The following is a 19,492-nucleotide window of genomic DNA, read 5'->3' as shown; positions in this document are numbered from 1 at the left end:
GGCAAAGGCTTGAAATGATGTGCTTTGCAACCTGTGGTCAAACTGTGTTTGTCTTCATTGCTATGCACATATAGTCGCTCTGGCAGGAAATACTTGGCAAGATACCTTTAAGTGGATTTGAGATTAAGTCAATTTTAGTGAAATCTCCAGCTTGTCGTAAACAATACTTGAGATACCTGAGTAAATAGTGTTGATTCACCAACACTTCCACCCGAACCAATTGGGACCAGGTGGAATACATGGTTCAATTATATAAAATACAATGTACAGTTCTACCAGTTCTACCATAGGTTCAAGGAGCATGAACAAATGGAACATGGGGATAAATCTGTTCTGCAGGAACTAGCTAGCTTGTTAGCAGCAGATGTGCATGCAGACCTGAAATACATTGCAGAGAACTGCGGACACTTGGTGACAATACTGGATGTTTTGCAGTCCTAAAAATACCAATGCACAAAGTGTACATTTTCCTGGATTTAATTTCATGGCTAGAGCATCTTGCATCAACTGAAAATGCAAATAGATCTGCAGCTGCTTAAAGCACTGCTGATAAACTGAGACAGTACAAGCTAAAAAATAAACAACCAGCACTTAATTTTCTCCATGCTGTTCATGCACTGGATCCTAAACAAAGATTGTGAAACCACAATTATAGCTGTCTGAGTGTATTTAGGGATTGTCAAAGACTTAATTTGGAGACGTTGAGGATCCCATTTTCTTCTGGATGGCTGTTGAAAATCGTGTTCCTAACCTGGCAAAAAAGATGCAATGGTTCTCCTCCAACTGACTGTAAATTCAGCTGATGTGGAAAGAAGTTTCAGAAAACTCAGGGTTCTTTTCTCTGCTCAGCGCCAATGTCTGAAAGACGAAAATGTGGCTGGAATGCTGCAACTCTATTTTTAACAACCAGGACTAACTCAAAGTGAGTGATATTAATATAGAAGTAATTTTTGCTTAATTTTGTGTGCATTTAAAAAATCCTGAAAATATAGAATAGACACAGAAGTATTTGGTATATGTAAAAAACAAATTCTACATATTCTGAGTGAAGACACCAGTAGGCTTTGAACTTGCTTAAAAATTGTGAACTTATCAATAAAACATTGTTCAAATATTGTTCCATACATACATACACACACACAGATTATTTTCATTTTTGTTTTTTAATCATGGAAAACTAGGAATCCTGGTGATGAGTCACAGTCTCTCAGTGGAAGTCCAGTGAGATCTAATTAACAAGCAAATGGAACAATATAGTGAGAAAACGGAGTGAACTGCACTATTGTGAAACTAACAACTTAATCTTCCCTGAACCCCCAACGGACCTGAATACAACATGACCAGTTCTCCAAATAGATATTTTTCCATTTAGAGTAGCACACCGTAAATTTTGTTGCAAATGTTTCAGGTACTCCCTGGCATGCTGAAATTTAAGAGTCATCTTAAGCACTATGTTCACTGCACATTCATTAGAATCTAGCCCTTAAACCACCTTTTAAAGATCAGTTTGCTTGAAGGCATTAAGGATACTAAATTTAAGGACTAAAGCCTGCATTTGAGTACCACGTTTAATTTCACAAACATGTTCTTGTAGTTAAGGCACTACCACTCAAGACACCTAGGTCACCTCCCAGCTCTGCCAAACACTTCTTGTCTCTCTTTGGGCAGGTCACTTAATCTCTGTACCTCATTTCCTCATCTGTAAAACAGGAATATGTACCGCCTCTTTACCATCCTTTATCTGTGGAGAGTAAGAGGCATCTCCTATCTTGAAAGATGTACAGAATCATAGAAAGGGACCTCAAGAGATCATCTAGTCCAGTCCCCTGCACTCCTGGCAGGACTAAGTATTATCTAGACCATCCCCGACAGGTGTTTGTCTAGCCTACTCTTAAGTATATAGTTTGAGTATATATACACATTGCCTAGCATAAGGGGGCCTTGATCTTGGTTGGGACTTCTAAGTGCTACTGTAATATAAATGAAAGCTGAAATACACAAACTGAAAATATGATTTTATTGGAAGTTTATCAAGTATTTCTGAAAGAAGACGACAATCTTACATTCAAGCAAGGGACTTTTGGACTCTTCAGTCAATTTGTCATTCCTTTCTCTTTTTGGCTTTAGGTTCTTGTGACAATTGAGATAATTCACTCTCTTCATTTACATCACAATGTTTTCTTTTCTTTCTCTTAACCTTTTTATGGTCACTTGAGTAACCACTACAGTCACCTCCACAATATACAGGTTTCTGCTTTTCTTGCTTATGTTTTTTCTTTTTCTTTGGCTTTTTATCATAAAATCCATTTACTGTATCAGCATTCTGCTCTTCTGCACCTTCCACCACAGTAGTATCTGCATTGTCTGTAAGCTCCGTGTCATTTTCTAACTCACAATTCCTTCTGTCTCTTTTCTTGTGTTTTTTCTTTGGTATTTCATCTCTACTGTTTGTATCTTCAGTTACTGCTTCAGGATATTTGGATTGCATACTGTGAAGAAACATACAAAATAAGCAAGAGTGTGCAGAATGAGATCTCTATAGGTATTTAATACATCATGATGTTAAGCTTTGCTGAAATGCAATAATTATATGGAGCACATAACTGAAGACTGCGAGTTGTGCTAAACCCACAGCAATTCAAGTAGAAAAAAAAGATTAGGGTCTTTTAGTAACAAAAGATTTTATGACCTGTTAATACATGTCCAATTTCCAATACTTGGTTAGTCTCTATTCTGTTAAAGAATTAGCATTAGTTCTGTATGGAATTTATTAGCAGATTTTTAAATCTGACTTAAAATATAATATTCATAGCTATACAGGGAAAAAAAATCAGAATTAAGGCAAGACACTGATTTTAAGTAGTATGTTTTTAAATAAATCCACTAAATCAGCTGAGTTTGAAAAAAAAGGCTTTAATATAGCGCTGTACCTGTCTTTATTCAGTCTCCCCCGAATGAAGAATACTCCAGCAGCATCGGAATCTAAATGCACCACTTCAAATTCCAGTTTATCTCCTATTTTTAACTCAAGGTCTTGCCATTCTATAGCTGACATTCGATCGGGTTTAGGGATGGAAGCATTGAAACACCCATGTATCAGACAGCCAATATGACTTGGGGCCACTTTATTGATCACACCCTGGAAGAAGAAAAGAAAACCATGTAAGAAAGACTATACTACATTTAAGGGCCACAACTTGTAAGAGATCTTCATTCCTGCACACACTGTACATTTGTCTGTAGATTCTTGTACATAAGAAAGTTCACACATGCAAATCCACATCATCAACTGCATGGCAAGTGGGCTTAGCACTTGCACAAATGGAAGCCACGTTTTAAAAATTGTTGCTAAGTCTTTCAAATTAAAAATATAGAATTAGGCCACATCCACACTAGCACTTATGTCAGCAAAACTTTTGTGGCTCGGGGATGTGAAAAAACACCCCCCGAGTGAGTTAAGTTTCACCGACAGAAGCACTGGTGTGGACAGTGCTATGTTGGCGAGAGACCACCGCTTACTGAGCTGGTTTTATGATGTCGACGGGAGAGCTCTCTCCATCAGCATAACGCGGCTACATGAGCACTCTTCCAAATACTCTACATGCTTTCTTGATGTGTGTGGAAGGGAAAGGGTGCATGGGGGGAAAATGGCATATATACAGCTTGTTAAGAGAATTTTAAATGTTCTATTTCCATAAATAGCACTATTACTACTGGTGTTCTATTGGACATTCTAACATTTATTTTTCACCTTCAGACCTATTAAGTCTCTAGTTCAGTTGTTCTCAGCCTGTAGGCTGCTTGCGGCCCAATCAGCACACAGCTGCGGCCCATGTGACATCCTCAGGGCTGTAAGTAAGGCAGGGGGGCACCTGCCCTTGGTGCAGAGGCTGTGGGAGGTGCAAAAATGGGGCAGCGCAGGATCGGACCCAGTGTCACCCCCCCACCAGCAGGATCAGGCCGAGCAGCATCAGCTCCCTTTCCCCGCGGCAGGAGGTCAGGGTGCTCAGCGCCCCTGCACAATCGCAGGTTCAGTGACCCCAGCACTAGGATTGCAGCAACCAGCAGGCAGGACAGGCTGCATGGCTGAGCTACATGAAGCCATGGTAGAAGGCCAGCGGGCATGGAGAGGAAGTTGCAGGGAGCTAGAGCCGTGGGGAGCAGGGATGCAGCTGGGGCATGGGAGGCAGATTTTAGGTGGAGGGACTGGTGGCACAGGGCAGTCCCTGGATGGGGGTCTAGATGCTGGAGGGGCAGTCTCTGGGGGGGCCATTTTGCCATGGACAGGGCACTTGGTCTCCGCAAGGCAGGCACGTGTGCCAGTCCGGTGTTGGGGCCGGGGTCTGGATGCTGGGGGGACAGCCCCAGAGAGGCTGGGTGATGAGGAGCAGTCCCTGGCTGGGGGAGCACCCTACACTCTCTCAATCCTTGCAGGAAGGGTTCGCACCCATGCTCTGTGAGCATTCAGCACAGCCACTACCCTTCCAGTAAATTAATTAATTTTAACAGTTAATGTTTTGACTTATTTTGCTAATTTAAAATGCTCTTGGTAGACATTTGCCAGTGTTGAAATGAAAGATACTATATCGATTTGAATTGTATTGCTGTAATATAATAAACACTAATTTTTTTTTATAAGGTTACCGGTAGTCAATATATTGTGTGGATGGGTCTCATGTAACACAGAGAGCTGCATATGTAGCTCTCAATGGCAAATAGGTTGAGAACTGCTGCTCTTAACAGGCCACTGTATGTATCAATGGAGAGACTGAGAGCAGAATTGTTCCTAGGTTCTGTAAGATAATATCTTTATTTTACCATTAAAGACTCATGAAGTAGACTTTAATCAAAAACTGCCAAACCTGGAACAGAATGTTAATATATTAAACTACTGTGTCTAAAAATGCAATGTGTCAATGTGAGAAGGCCAATATTCTGACCTACTTTTTTGAATTCTGAAGCTTGCAAGCATTCACACAGAGGTATGTTTGTGTTAAAGCTCTTAGGAGATCCATATGCCTACTCTTTATTTTGAAATGCTCAGGAGCAAAAATTCTGTGTTTCGTTCTTGTCTGCAAACAAAACAGAATCACAATAGAGAGCACTTCATAACCACAAATACTTGTGCCTATGATTAATGAATAAGACTATGTATTACTTTAGGTATAAGCCTATACAGGTACCAGGTTACCAGCCCTCCTTTGGGAGGAAAAACATACCTACACTTGAGAGAAAAGGTGGGTGAAGTAATATCTTTTATTGGACAAACTTCAGTTGGTGAGAGACATGCTTTTGAGCCACACAGAGCCCAGGTCTACACTACAGACTTATATCGATATAATTAAGTCACTCAGGGGTGTGAAAAATCTACACACGAGTGACATAGTTATACCGACCAGTGTAGACGGCACTATGTTGATGGAAAAGCTTCTCCCATCGATATAGCTACAGCCTCTCACGGAGGATTAACAAACAAACAAACAACAACAACGGAAGAAGCTTGGCTTCACATTGGCTTAGGAGCATCTTCACTTAAGCGCTACAGTGGTGCAGCTGCATCAGTGCAGCCTTTTAAGGGTATACCTGCCTAGAGCTCTTTTTCAAGTCTAGGAAAGTTACTAACAGTGTCACAGCTAAATACACGATTGAACAGATAGTGTAGCATAAGTAGCATCCTAAGGGATCTTTTAAGGCAAAGTGGCGCATTAACACCCCTGCAGACATAGGACAAAACAGGGGGTTAGTGGGTTACAGAAAGCTGTAATAAACCATAAATCCAGTGTCTTTATTACGAGCATGATTTTTAGTGTCTAGCAAAGTTATGAATTTAAGCTCCTAGGTTTGTCTGTTGAAAGTGTTATGCAGATTTCCTTTGCAGATGAGGACTGATGGGTCAGATATAGAGGGATTGCTTTGTGAAAAGCATTCACCCACAGGTGATGTGGTGTTTTTGTCTTATTTCCCTGTATGAGATCATTCAAGAGCATAGTGATTGTCTGGTTTCACCACATACTTGTTAGTGGGCATTTAATGCACTGGGTGAGGTACATGGCACGTTATGAGAGGCACAAGTAGGACCATGAGTTTTTAAAGGTGTGTTGTGGGGTGTTGATCACTGTAGCAGTGAAGATAAGTCTGAATATCATAGAATACCAGGGTTGGAAGGGACCTCAGGAGGTTATCTAGTCCAACCTCCTGCTCAAAGCAGGACCAATCCCCAGACAGATTTTTGCCCCAGATCCCTAAATGGTCCCCTCAAGGAGTAAACTCACTACCTTGTGTTTAGGGGGCCAATGCTCTAACCACTGAGCTATCCCACTGCACCCCAAGTCTGCCGGTTTTGCATCTGTTGTTCTGGCAGTGTTTGGTGCAGCTTTGAGTTGGTTTGTCCTGGTCTGTGGGGGCCTTGCTTCTGATGATGAGCATGGAGCAGTCTGAAGGCCAGAAGAGGAGGTTCAGGGAAGATTTCTTTCAGGATGAGGTCTGCACAACACATATTTCAAAATCCATGGGTCCTACAGATGCCTATCACATCTACTTATACTAACTGTTTAATCTTGCATTTAGCCACGACACTAAACACCTTTGCCCCCTGAATAACTATGTAGCTTGAAAGCTAGTTTATTGAACCAACTTCTGCTGGTGAGAAAGATATTGCCTCACTCACCTTATCTCTCTAATACCATGGGACTGACACTGCTATAACAACATTATACCTACAGCTGAAAAGTTAGCAGGAAAAACAGAGTCAAGAACAGAGATACGGTAGTTCAGTGTTTGTCTACTAACTGTAACAGTAACTATTTAAATTCAATTATTCAATCTACTTAGTAGCTAAGATAAGCTTCACTTACTGCAAAATACAGTAAAACTGAAGTATTTTTACATACCACAAGCTTTTTTCCTTTCTTGGGAGTGAAAATGACAAAATCTGCTTCAATGTTAAAATGGATGAATCCTTGGTCATCATAAATATCACCTAATTCACCCACTACTCTGATGTTATCATAAGCCACTGGCACACCGCTGAGGCTACACAGGGAGAGGAAAGACAAGTTGTTTTAATATTTCTGACCAACACTGACACTGCAAAACCAGCACCACACTTGATGGGGAGACGAGTGAAATTCCTCCACGTTTGGGCCTACGCCCCGCTGGGGCTGCTGCTGAGTCGCTCGCCGAAGGAGGGCTCAGCCACATGGGGCCCGTGGCGGACGGGCCAGAACGCGCGTGGCGTGGAGTCGAGGTGGATCTCGCGGGGGGAAGGGGGGGGGGTGTTGCTCTGTCTCCGAGCGCTCGGTGGGGGAGGGGCAGGGTTTGTGCCCGCGGATCGCACCTCTCCGAGTATCTCAGCAGCTCCCTGTCGAGCTGCTCGCGGATCCCGGTGCGTTTCCGGCTCAGGTACCGCGGCGCCAGCGCGATGTGCCTCCGATGCGGCGCCGCCACCAGGCACGAGTAGCGGCTCCGCACCAGGCGGCAGGCGGCCGCGAAGGCCGGGATCTCCGGGCAGGGCAGCGCCCGGGCCGCCGAGTGCGGCGCCTCCACGGTGGTTCCCATGGTGCCACCACAACTGTCTGCTGAGCCCCGAACGCCAACCGTCCGCCTGGTACGGAGCGCGCACGTGACTCACGATGGCGCTCCCTAATGACGTCACACGCGAGCCCTCTCTAGTTTAGGGCCCTCCTGGAGGGGAAGTGACGTTTCATGCCGGAACTGTCGTAGCTGGGTTCAGCTGGGCTGGGCAGCCATCTTGTGTGTGTCTTCCCCGCTCCAGTAGCGTGGATGTGGCGCATGTTCCGGCTGTAGGCGATGGAGGTCACAGTAGACACTGCGCAGGGCAACGTCACCAGCTGGGCGGAGCGAGCGACCGGAAGCTTTGTCACTCGGGGCCATGTGGGGGCGGGACTTTCAGCTAATGGGCGGGGCCCGGAGATGACCTGCTCAGTCGCACGGCCCTCAGGGAGCCCCGGTAGCGCCCGACCCGCAGCCGCTTGACTCCCGCGCGCGCGCGCCACGAAGTCTCGAGTGGGGGGAGCGTGAGGCAGACCCCGCGCGCGCTGCTCGCTGCCCCGCCCTGCGGTCCCGGGCCGCGCGCGGCTGCAGGGCCAAGCGGATCCGCGCTCGTGGCGCTGCGCCCTGGGGTGCCCCACCCGGCTCCCGGCCAGTCCGCCCTGCCCGGCCCCGCGTCTCGCGCCCGCCTGCCGGGGGCAAATGGCGCGGGGGGGGGCCCCGCGGAGACACCCCAGGCGGGCCCCGGAGCTCGCAGCGGCGCCAACTGCCTCCTCCGTGGGGCCGCTGTGGTGCCGGGGCGCGCTGCGCCCAGCGATCCCCGTGAACCAAGGCTGCCCTGCAGCGCGGCCGCCCCGGCCCCGGGCTAGCGGCGCTGCGGGGCCTGGAGAGCAAGGGCCGGAGGGGTTGCCGGCGCCTCCCTGCCCTTTGCGGCCAGCAGCGGCCACTGGCCGGGATACGGGGCTAGCTGGACCCTTGGTCTGACCCGGGCCGGCCAGTCTTGTGTTCTTAACTGCATCGCTCCGGCTTGGGACAAGTTTCACACCCTGTGTGACATAGTTAGCGCGACCTAATCCCCACTGTACCCACACCTAGGTGCAGGGGCAGCTCTACGTTTTTGGCCGCCCCAAGCAGTCATGCGCGGGAGGAGCCGCGGGAGCACCGGACCTCCCGCGGGCATGACTGCGGAGGGTCCGCTGGTCGCGCGGCTCGGCTGGACCTCCCGCAGCTGCGGGCGGTTCGCTGGTCCGGCGGCTCTGGTTGAGCTGCCGCAGGCGTGCCTGCGGGAGGTCCAGCCGAGGCGCGGGACCAGCGAACCGTCCGCAGTCATGCCTGCGGGAGGTCTGCCGGCCCAGCCTGCCGCCCCCCCCCGCGGCAGGGAACGCCCCCTACATTTTTCCGCCCTAGGCACCTGCCTAGGTGGAGGGATCCCTAGGACAGAATTCTTCTGTCAACCGAGCTACCGCCTCTTCAGGGGGTGGATTTAGTACAGCACTAGAAAAACCTCCACAGCGGCAGCACTGCACTTATGCCATTGTAGCACTTGTAGTGTAGTGTAGATGTGCCTAGAGATTCACAAGCTTTTTCTTATTTTCAAGATGGTAAATAAAAAGGTATTGTAAGAGTAGTATGCCCCACCCCGGGGGGCCTGGCCCACTGATGGCGTGCTGTAAATCCACTGAGCATTGTTAAAAGTTAGGGCATGGCTACACTTGCAAATATAGAGCGGTGGGAGTTAAACCAGCCTTCAGAGACGGCAGCAGGGAAAACGCAGCCATGTGCTTACGCTGTCAGCTGCAAGCGCACTGGTGTGGCCACATTAGCAACTCTTGCAATGCCACAAAGAGCAGTGCATTGTTGTTGGTGTCCCTAGGCCTAAGTAAACCAAAGTTGTGACTTTGGGCCTGAGTGAATCAAAGTTCTTCCATGCTGTGAACTTTAACCAGCCTAAGATGCTAATAAACAGCAAGCAAAATCTGTAACTGTCAGCTTTCTTAGCTTGCCGCTGTAGGACAGCTTAAAACAGCAAAAAGCGGCAGTAATACGGGGGGGGAGAAAGGGGAGGAAAATCTGCATGTGTCTGTGCTGTGAAGGCCATAGATAAATATGCGAATGAGAACAGTTCTAACAAGCTACATTATAGTGTTAAGTGTAACTTGCAAGGGGGAGGGAGAAAGGGGGAAAAACAAGGGGGGTATAAATGCTGGGACCCCGCCTGCGTACGGATGTGCAGGATTTGAGAATGCTTTTTCTCCCTGGCACCTTATTTGGGCTCAAATAAACTTGGTTTGCTTCTCCACCCTGGTGTGTTAATTAGTGCGACGCACACCGGGCAACGAACCCCCACTGTTGCTGCTCCTCGGGCCCTTTGGGCCGGCAACATTGTGGTAGCTATCTTAGCATGCAAGTGGCTGCAGCATGCTTTTGAAATGGGGTGGAGTGTGACAGGGAATGTGTTGTGTGTATGTGGAGGGAGAGACAGTGTGTTTTGGGGGGCAGCGTGTCAACATGCTGTCTTGTATGGTCAGACAACAGCAGACTCCACTTCCCTCCCCTCTGCCTCTCTCTCTCTCTCTCACACACACACACACACACCCCACCCCAGCAGCAGCAGCATTCCACAGTAATGGTTTGCTTTGTCCCCGAGCAGAAAAGCATTCTGGCTGTCAGAAACAGAGCTTTGAAAGAAGATATCTGCATGCCTACAGCCGAGTTCAAAACAATGACCAGTGTGACCACTTGTCTTCAGGGGATTGTGGGACATCCAATCACAGCGCAGTAATGCAACACGTCATCCACACTGACACCCGAGTATTTCAGCCAGGGCGCAGCAAGCTTTATGCTTCTTGTGGAGGTAGATTGCCAGGAGTGCTTCAGCTGCAGAGTCCAGGCGCTCTAAGTGCCTTGCCAGTGTGGACACCTCAGGAGTTAGGGCGCCCAGGGCTGATTTAATATGCTCTAACTTGCAAGTGTAGCCAGGCCTTGAATCTACAGGAGTCTGGTACCTCGGGCTTCATCTTTACAGCTGTGCCATAGACTGCTGTGAAAGTTTGACTGAGGGAGAGAGGGAGATCAATTGTTCATGTCCATGCCCTTGGAGGATGGAAATTCCCTTAAATTACTTAAAATCAGTTAGCACTTGAAGAGAAAATTAAACCAAAGTTCTGGGGGATCTAAGGCTGTGACTATATGAATGATATTGGTAGGCCTGAAAATAATGAAGGGTAGTGGCCCTGTCATACATTCATTTTCTACCCCCATTGCCTTACTTACCTTTAATTTGATCTAACCTAATTTAAAAAGAAAAATAATTTCAAGTGTACAGATTTCCAATTTGGGAGCCACACTGAAACTATTTGTTGGCCTTACTTTAGTATTTCCTTCCTTACAAACAAATAGCATTCCATGCACTAAGGATTATAGCAATAGTGATCAGCATTACTTTAATAAAAGTTATGGGAAGGAATCAGGTTTAATAAGTTAGAAGAACCAGAGAAGACGTGTAACTGAGGGTGGGATCCACAAAGGTACTTAGGTGCCTAATTCCTGTTTATAAGCTCATGTGTGAACTACAGAGCTCCCACATGGCTGCCACCTAATCTTAGGTTTTTATAGTAAAAGTTCCCCAGGTGCAGTCTCAGTGACTATTTCCTGCCTAAGCCCCAAAGCAATTTGCAAAACATTGGAAGATAGGCCTTCAGACATCCGAGTCATATGCCTCTAAGCATACCTACTGGATTGGGCCTAGTACATGCAATTTCACACAAAACAGCTGGCCAGGGGCGTGCAAGAAGGACCTCCCTTATAACCTTTACCCAGTGGTTAGGGTATTTCACGCACTATGTGGAAGTCTCCTCTCCACCTGGTGAGAAAAGGATTTGGACAGGGCTTTGCTACCTCTCACAGGAGTTCCCTTACTACTACACTATAGATTCATTCTACTGGTCTCTCTGGCCCAATTAATATTTATTTATTCAGATAAATTAAACAGGAACAACTCCAGTAGGAGGACTGAGGGAAACGTATTCTATGTTCTATAGTCCGGTTTGATATTCAAGAGAGAGACAATCCTTGTTCAAATCCCTTCATCTGGCAGAGAGAGGACTTGAACTAGTATGTCCACATCATTTTGGAGCCTATGGGACCAAGCTTCTGAGCCTGGCTCAACAGACTCAGGCTAGCAGCCATCTAAAAATAGTACTTTTGAAGTTGAGGCTCAGGCTAGGAAGAGGGGTTGGCTATTTGCTACATTTCACATGTGGCAACATTAACAGCAACTTGAATTTGGGATTCCACTGCCGTGGACTTAGTTTAATTTGTACACAAAACAGGTAATTTTTTAACATTTATTAAATTCACATTAAAAGTAAAGGAAAAACAAAACATTTAAAACTCAAAAAAGGGACACAGCTGCACACTGTTGGGCACTCCAATAAGGATCATCAGAGCAAGCTGCAGAGGCCTTCATAAATACAGAGTCTGATGACAAACTGGGAGGGGAGAAGCAACCAAAAACCCAACCGTTTTGTCCAGAATAAGATTAATAAGAGAGACCTACTCTAAACACAAGGTGGCACCTTTTCAACTAAAGGTATGATTTAGACAAATAGTTAAACTGAGCATTCTTATTCAATGTAAATCCTTATATAAAACTACAAGCATTGCATCATTAGAACACTTTTAGTGGGTGAACATAAGATGAAGGTAGGCCAATATTAACTTTCAACAGGGCAACACAGGTGAAACAGACAATATACTTTGACATGCTTTATTACTACTAAAGATGTATGAGTATGAAATAACTTGACATAAAATATGACTTTCAGATGTTAGGTTGATTTGGCAGGGCTGACAGGAAAAATGTTTTTATCTGTAACATAAACTAGTTTGATCTGTAATTACAGAAAATAAACACAGAACTCCCTTGGGCCATTTGTATGGAGTCTCTTCACGGTAGAACTGCATTTGAAATATACATGAAGTTGCTCAGTAAAAGGGATTAAACACATGTAGCAAAAATCACAGCTGAACACTGCCATAAATTATTATTTTTAAACTAATTAAATGCACTGCTACTTGGTCTGACATTTGAGAGGAAACTTGAAATGATTACTAATTATTTAAAGGAATACAAAGAAAAAATGAAATGACATTTAGAAAACCGTTTTTTAAGAAGAAACCTGATTTTAAAAAGATAGGTATAAATTTCAGTAAGAGAATACATTAAACATTGATTGCAATTAGGTTTCATTGTGTTAATAAAATATATCAAATGCAATTCAATAATATATCACCAGATGGCATAACAGAGCTTTGATGCTAGTAAGCATAATCCTCAATAAAGAATAGTAACTTAAAACCACAGAGTAGGCTGAAATTCTGAACTAGAATACAACATACAAGTTACAGTCCTGTTTTCTCAGTGATTGCTGTGCCAATCTTTAATAGCTAGGAAAAGACTGCTACAGAAAACAGGGGAAAAAATGGGATAAGACAGTAATTACCTTACATTTTTTCAGTTAATAATTTTACATGATTTGTATTGGCAATTATGATGTCTGGGATGGGCATTTCCTGGCATTTAATAACTGGCTGGATTTGCCTTTGGCCCTCCGTTCTCCTAGAGGGTCATTAAATGCCAGGAAATGGCTGATCTCGAGGTCATTGCCTAAATTATTAATCACTTTTTTTGGAAATAAAAATAATACAAAAATAAAACCTATCCAAGAGTTCTCTTTTATCTGTCTTTAAACCCATGTACTCAAGAGACCCTTCCTTAAGCTGATTAATAGTGAGCTACTGCTTTGTTTCCATGTTGGCTTTTAAAATCCTAACACACTAGTTCTCAAAATGTAGTAGTGAAGCACACATTGTGATCTATGGAGAACTGGCTGGTCCTATGATGCTAATACTTCTTGTTTCCAGATGCTAAATCATAGTAAAAGTAGCTAAAACCACATTAAATGATTTTAAAACATTACTTTTCTATGTAAACAATTGCCGTAATTCCCACAGAGATGTCACTGGGAGGAAAATGTGCCACATGATTATAGATGAGAGGGGAAATAGCCCACACAATTGTAAACAGGACAGGAGATGATCCACAAGACACTGTCTCTATTAGTTGGGGTCCACGTTGTGAGAAACTTTGAGCAAATCTGCTCTGAGGCTTTTAAAGAAGTAAAAGTATTGAAAATGATAAGATTGAAGGATCAAAGATAGCCCGCTGAGAGGAGCCCGCTGCGATTAATTTTTATTGAAAAAAATGTTTTGTCATTTTTGCAAACCTGTTTCCTGGCTCAGTGTGCTTACTGTGTTGAGATGACTGCTCTGGTTCTAATTGAAAATAACACCCAATCCTTCTGAAGAGGCGCAGCCTGAACGTGCAAAGTTCTGAGCCCCTTCGGGAGATGCTGAGTGCTTTCAACATGCACTGACTCCTAGTACTTCCATGGAATGCTCATCACTTCACAGGATCAGGCCTGTTGTATCCTTGTTTAAAGAACTTGGAGAACAGCCAGTGACACCCATTGAGGATCCAGCCGGAGAGCCCATTGATTATATTTTACAGCGGTTCTCAAACTTCATTGCACTGCGACCCCCTTCTGACAACAAAAATTACTTCACAACCCCAGGAAGAGGGACCAAAGCCTGAGCCTGCCCAAGCCGCACTGCCCTGGGTGGGGAGTCCTGCTGCCCAGGGCTGAAGCCCTCAGGTAGTAGTAGGGCTCGGGCTTCAGCCCCAGGCCCCAGTAAGTCCAAGCCAGCCAGTCATGACCCACAGTTTGAGAACTGCTCGATTATAATGTTCTATAATTCGTCAGTTCTCTTTTGCTCCTCTTATTTCTCTTTCTCTGTAGTTTCTTCTATGCAATTAAATTATCTAAAGAATTGCACCTGTGGATCAGTGCAAAATTTATCTTTTGTGATAAATAGTAAAACACATTTAGAGCCTGAACCTAATACCCTTACTCATACAAAACTCCTGATGAAGCCATAGAAGTTTTACCTAAGCAAAGAAGGATCTGGCCAGTAATATTACTTTACTTTTTCTGTTTCTCTCACTATTTTTCATTACTTAATAGGCACGGTCCATATGTTTGGCCAATAGATATGGCCCTTAACCCAAGAAGCTTGCCATAAGGGTAATATTTCCAAAGAAGTCATTAACTTTAATGGAAGATATTTGTCTAAATTGCTTAGGCTGCTTTTTGCACTGTTGTAGCTGTTTGTCCTATAACTGCAGAGGTGTTAGTGGGCCACTTCACCTTTAACAATCCCTTAGAATGTGTGTTAACCTCTTATGCTAAACAATCTGTTCCACCTTGTATTTAGCTGTACCTTTCCCACACCTAAAGAGCTCTGTGTAGCTCAAAAGCTTGTATCTTTCACCAACAAAAGTTGGACCAAGAAAAAATTACCTCACCCACCTTACGCTGCTTTGAAAATCTCACTCTAAGGCCCCAGTCCTGCAATCTAATCTGTGTAAAAGGGCCCATGAAGATCTACGCAGGCAGAGGAGCTGAGTTCCCTGGGGCTGCTCAATCCCTGCTCTGCTCCAGGCCCTGCCCCCACTCCACTCCTTCCCCCAAGCCCACCCTTTTCCATTGCCTCTTCATGCCCTCGCTTTTCCCCCTCCCCCAGCGCTTCCTGCACGCCACTGAACAGCTGATCACGGCAGGTGGGGGGCACTGGGAGGGAGGGGAGGAGCTGATCGGCGGGGCCTGTCGGTGGGTGGGAGGGCTGGGGGGAGAGGCGATGACCCAGGGGGGCTGCCCAGTGGGTGCTGAGCACCCACTATTTTTTTTTTGTAGGTGCTCCTGCCTTGGAGCACCCACGAAGTCGGCAGCTATGCATACAGGTAAATCTGGTTTCAGGATCAGGACCTAAATAATTTTTTTTAAAATTTATTAACAACGGACTTTAATGGAAAAAGAAAGTCCCCTGATATATGGTGATACTTTATTATGCTTGCTTTTGTCTGTCCTTCCATCTATAGTGAAGATTGTATTTTTCATGCAGTCTAAAGAAGAATTTAGGAAAATAAAGAATCAACCTGAGCTTTCATCCAAAACTTGATGGAAACCACAGCCAAATCTTCTCTGAGGTTCAAAAAATTCTATTAGCTTTTTGTTTGTTTTGGCATCTGACTTCACTCCATGGTTTTATTTTGGACCAAAAGTGGAATTGCTGGAATAACCTTCCTCATGTTATCCATTGTGGTTACAGCTTATTAGGAATCAAGGAATACCAGGAATTTTATGGGAGTTCCTGGCTATAAACAAAGAGGTTTAGATAAACACCCAGACATTTGGATGTTTATTTAAAAAAAAAAAAGTCTTTAAACATTTTGCTGTTTACCCATCACTGTCAACAGCTCCTTTCCTAAGAACATCTTTTGTTAACTGCAAAGGTCAATTTTTAATCCCAAATCAGAAATAAATTAGTTTGGAGAGATTATTGAGGAACTCTCTCTTCAAAGTCCTCAAATGAGCAGAGAAACATGAAAACCAGAGTGGATGGCAATGCCATATTTATTACTGATTATCTTGGTGCTCTGCAGAGCAAGCACAGGTGACCTATGTTGCTTTAGGGCAGTGGTTCTCAAACTTTTGTACTGGTGACCCCTTTCACACAGCAAGCCTCTGAGTGCGACCTCCCCTTATAAATTAAAAACACTTTTTTATATATTTAACACCATTATAAATGCTGGAGGCAAAGTTGGGGTTGGGGCGGAGGCTGACAGCTCACAAACCCCCATGTAATAACCTCCTTAACCCCTGAGGGGTTTCGACCCCCAGTTAGAGAACCCCTGCTTTAGGGACTCAGTGATGTGATTGACCTTGGTAGAACTGAGCCCTTAACCATGTTTCAATTCAGAAGGCTGTAAATTGGGCCATGTCCTACATTCTCTAGATGAAAATAGATTTATTTGTCATCAGTAAGAATTGGGTATATGTATTTCAGGAAAAATAGACCCTAATTTAGTCTTTTAAAGGCAGGTTGTAGATAAGTATTCTGGTATGAGTAGTGTTTAACCAGTGGCTTTATTGAGAGTATGCATATTTGGGCATGACAGCTCCAGAATGGAAGCACCTGCATCCGTTTCAATAATCTCACTTTTTAATGGCTGCATACCGTGTGTTTACTGTAAATGTGTCATCTCTAGAGCAGGGGTGCTGGAACAATTTGTACAGTGGTAGTGCTGAGAGCCATTGAACCAAACTGTAAACCCCGTATATAACGGAATCCACTTCAAGCCAGGGGATGCGGCAGCAACACCCGCACCCGTACTTCCAGCACCTATGCTCTAGAGTGTTTTATCATGGCATTTTTTAGGCAGTCAACAGGATCTAGATCCACAAAAGGTTTTAAACTTTGCAATGCAGAGCACCAACACCTCCTCCAGCCAGATTTTCAATAGGACCTGATCTGGTAGGCAGCGTTTGAGCACACCTACTGGATTGAGCTAGGCAGAGGAGTGCATATCTTCCCCTGGATTATAGTGCATGATTGTGTCCTTAGTACAAACGTATTTGTGTTGTGATGACAGCTGAACAGTTATGAGCCTAGTTATTACCTTACCAGATGGAAACTCAACTTGACTCTCTCTCTCTGTCTTTAATGCCTTTTACTTTGGGGGCAATGGAAGCCTCACAATCCCTGGAGGACAGGAAGCTCCTTTCTGAGTGTTCATTGGCCTGGTCTTCAGGGTTGCATTAATCTCAGTGATGTTTGCAGAGCTTCTGCTTTTTCCTTAGCTTCCCACTCAGCTCAGGGTTTAGCTTGGCAGCTGTCAAGGTTCTCAGCGAAACTGGTTCAACTGTTTACCATCACATCCATGATCCACCCACATATAAAAATCCCAAGATGTCATGGTTATATTAAAACAAACCAAAACTGTGGCCGATCATCTTTAAGGGGCTAGCCACCCTGTGACAGCAACCAGTGTAACTACAGTTCAGGTAACATTTCAGATTGTATGGTATAGAAAGAACAATTCAAAGCAGAACTACTGTGTATTTGCACTATAGCTACTGGGGTAGTCAACCTACCAGCATAATGTCTGCAAATTGCAATTAGCTCTTCAAAACATTTCATCTTCAAAAAATGCTGTGACCCTCCAGCTCTGCTGGGTTCTCCTGCTAAATACAGTATGTGATTGTTATTATTTATTTACCAAATACAAATAATATGTTTGGTGGAGTAGGGAACACAGAAGAAATAACTTTTCTGGCCTCAAGGAATTTAAAATATAAGGCCCCAATCCCACAAACATTTAAACACATGCATAACTTTAGTCACATGAGTGCACTTCAATGGGGCCACTAATGCAAATAAAGTTACTGGTACTCGCATGCTTAAGTGTTTGCGGGATTGGGATCTAAATTATGTGTGCAGACAGCATAGCCACACACAGTATTGTACACACATAGACACTAATCCTGCAAAGGCTTATATGCATGCTTAACTAAACACATTGTGAGTAGTCCCATTGAAACTGATGGGACTACTCACAGTACATAAAGCTGTGCACGTGTTCATTTTTGCAGGATCAGAGCCATACATCTTAGGTATACATAGAAGGCAGATGAGGTGGGAAGGATGAATCTTCATGCTTTTGGTGAAGTTACACATCTAATACTTAACAGGTTATTACTGAAACACTTTGTGGCATTAGTAAGTTATAAGGAGAGGTTTGAATCTGCAAAAGGCTTGATTGAAAAGCAAAACTAAAATCTTTTGCAAACACTTGACACAAAGTAAACAATTGGATTAATTATAAATATTTTAAAAATATTAAAACATTTGCATGCTGTTAAAAATAACCCTTTGTTTTTCTTTAAGTCAATTGTTCTGATTATAAATATCTCCAACTACATTGTATGCCTGGGAGCCTAGCACCAAAGAAAAGATCCAAATGTGCTAAAAGATTTCCTGGAATGTATCACTGAACCATGCAGTTGAACTGTTTGAACATTCTTTTTTCAAAATCTACTAAAAAGTATTCCCCGAGGGCTGCAGTTACCATGGGTATGTTGAGATTAATTACAGAATAATGGTGTGTTGTTTTTTTTTCCCAGTCACTGCTGGTCAGATAATAGCTGGTTAGAGGATTTAATGGCTGGTTTAAGCAAAGTGTGCTGGAGGTTCTCACTGGTAATGATCAGAAAGCCATATAGTACTACTATTAAACCCTCTTTTTCTTTTCTGCTATTGCCATTAAAGAGTTTCTCAGAGTCACTTGTCTGAAAATCTGATTAATTTCACTTCCTTCTTTTTCAAAGAAATTGATGTGACTGGACAGTTTTCAATATTGCTTTTTTACAGAATAACTTTGACATGACTTTGGAATCATGTATGTTCGTGGTGTATGTGCATATGGTTAAAGTGGAAGCCAGAACTCTTGAGCGCTACACCTCAGCTCTGCCACTGAATGAATGTGAGATTTTGGGGTAGTCGCTTTACTGCAACCTCTTTGCCTCAGTTTACCTATCTGTCAAATTGGTACAATAATGCCTATCTCACACTGATGTTGTGAAGCTTAATTAATGTTTCTGAAGTGCTTTGAGATCTTTGGATGGAAGGTGCTTTAGAATTCAGAAATATTATTAATTATTATTATTATATAATGTTATTTCATCACACTGAGCAGATAACATGCACATTTTCTTTTTTTTCCATTCCACCCCTTTTCCCCCCCAGCAGGGAAGCAGCTGGTTTGCATAGTTAGGGCTTCCCTTTGAGAGATTATCTCAAGCACCAATTAAATACACATTTGTTGGCCATTAGAAATTAGGTTATGGTAGCAGTATTGTTATTATCGACGCCATCATTATGTTATCATTAACTTACCTCATTAAGGAAAAACTGTTAAAGTAATCAATATATACATTTTTTATCAAGTCACCATAACCGTGCCATTTTAAAATGTCAATTAACACAACAAATAATTTTCTTCCCATTGGTCTAAAACCCTAGG

General features: G+C 43.9%; 1 protein-coding gene across 1 annotated transcript; it reads right to left on the bottom strand.

The window, feature by feature from the left end:
* Nucleotides 1-1,453: 1,453 nt before the first annotated feature.
* On the bottom strand, nucleotides 1,454-7,669 carry POLR1F (RNA polymerase I subunit F). The gene is made up of 4 exons (XM_045003024.1): nucleotides 7,337-7,669; nucleotides 6,891-7,032; nucleotides 2,931-3,139; nucleotides 1,454-2,489 (listed from the first exon to the last, which is right to left on the bottom strand). Exons 1-4 carry the CDS (start codon nucleotides 7,555-7,557, stop codon nucleotides 2,102-2,104), a joined length of 960 nt encoding a protein of 319 aa, XP_044858959.1. The 5' UTR covers nucleotides 7,558-7,669; the 3' UTR covers nucleotides 1,454-2,101.
* Between the last annotated feature and the right edge of the window lie 11,823 nt (nucleotides 7,670-19,492).

The sequence above is a fragment of the Mauremys mutica genome, chromosome 2, assembly GCF_020497125.1.
Source record: "Mauremys mutica isolate MM-2020 ecotype Southern chromosome 2, ASM2049712v1, whole genome shotgun sequence".
NCBI classification, from domain to species: Eukaryota; Metazoa; Chordata; order Testudines; family Geoemydidae; genus Mauremys; species Mauremys mutica.
Note: the sequence above shows the minus strand (reverse complement) of the source record. Positions and strands in the feature narration are given on the sequence as shown.

What these genes read in the sequence shown, in the direction of transcription:
- POLR1F (XM_045003024.1), bottom strand. Translation starts at nt 7,557, where the DNA reads ATGGGAACCACCGTGGAGGCGCCGCACTCGGCGGCCCGGGCGCTGCCC. An exon ending in AGAAAGGAAAAAAGCTTGTG is followed by an intron (nt 3,140 to 6,890) that starts GTATGTAAAAAT and finishes TTCTTCTTCCAG; the next exon opens with GGTGTGATCAATAAAGTGGC. An exon ending in GGGAGACTGAATAAAGACAG is followed by an intron (nt 2,490 to 2,930) that starts GTACAGCGCTAT and finishes GTTTCTTCACAG; the next exon opens with TATGCAATCCAAATATCCTG.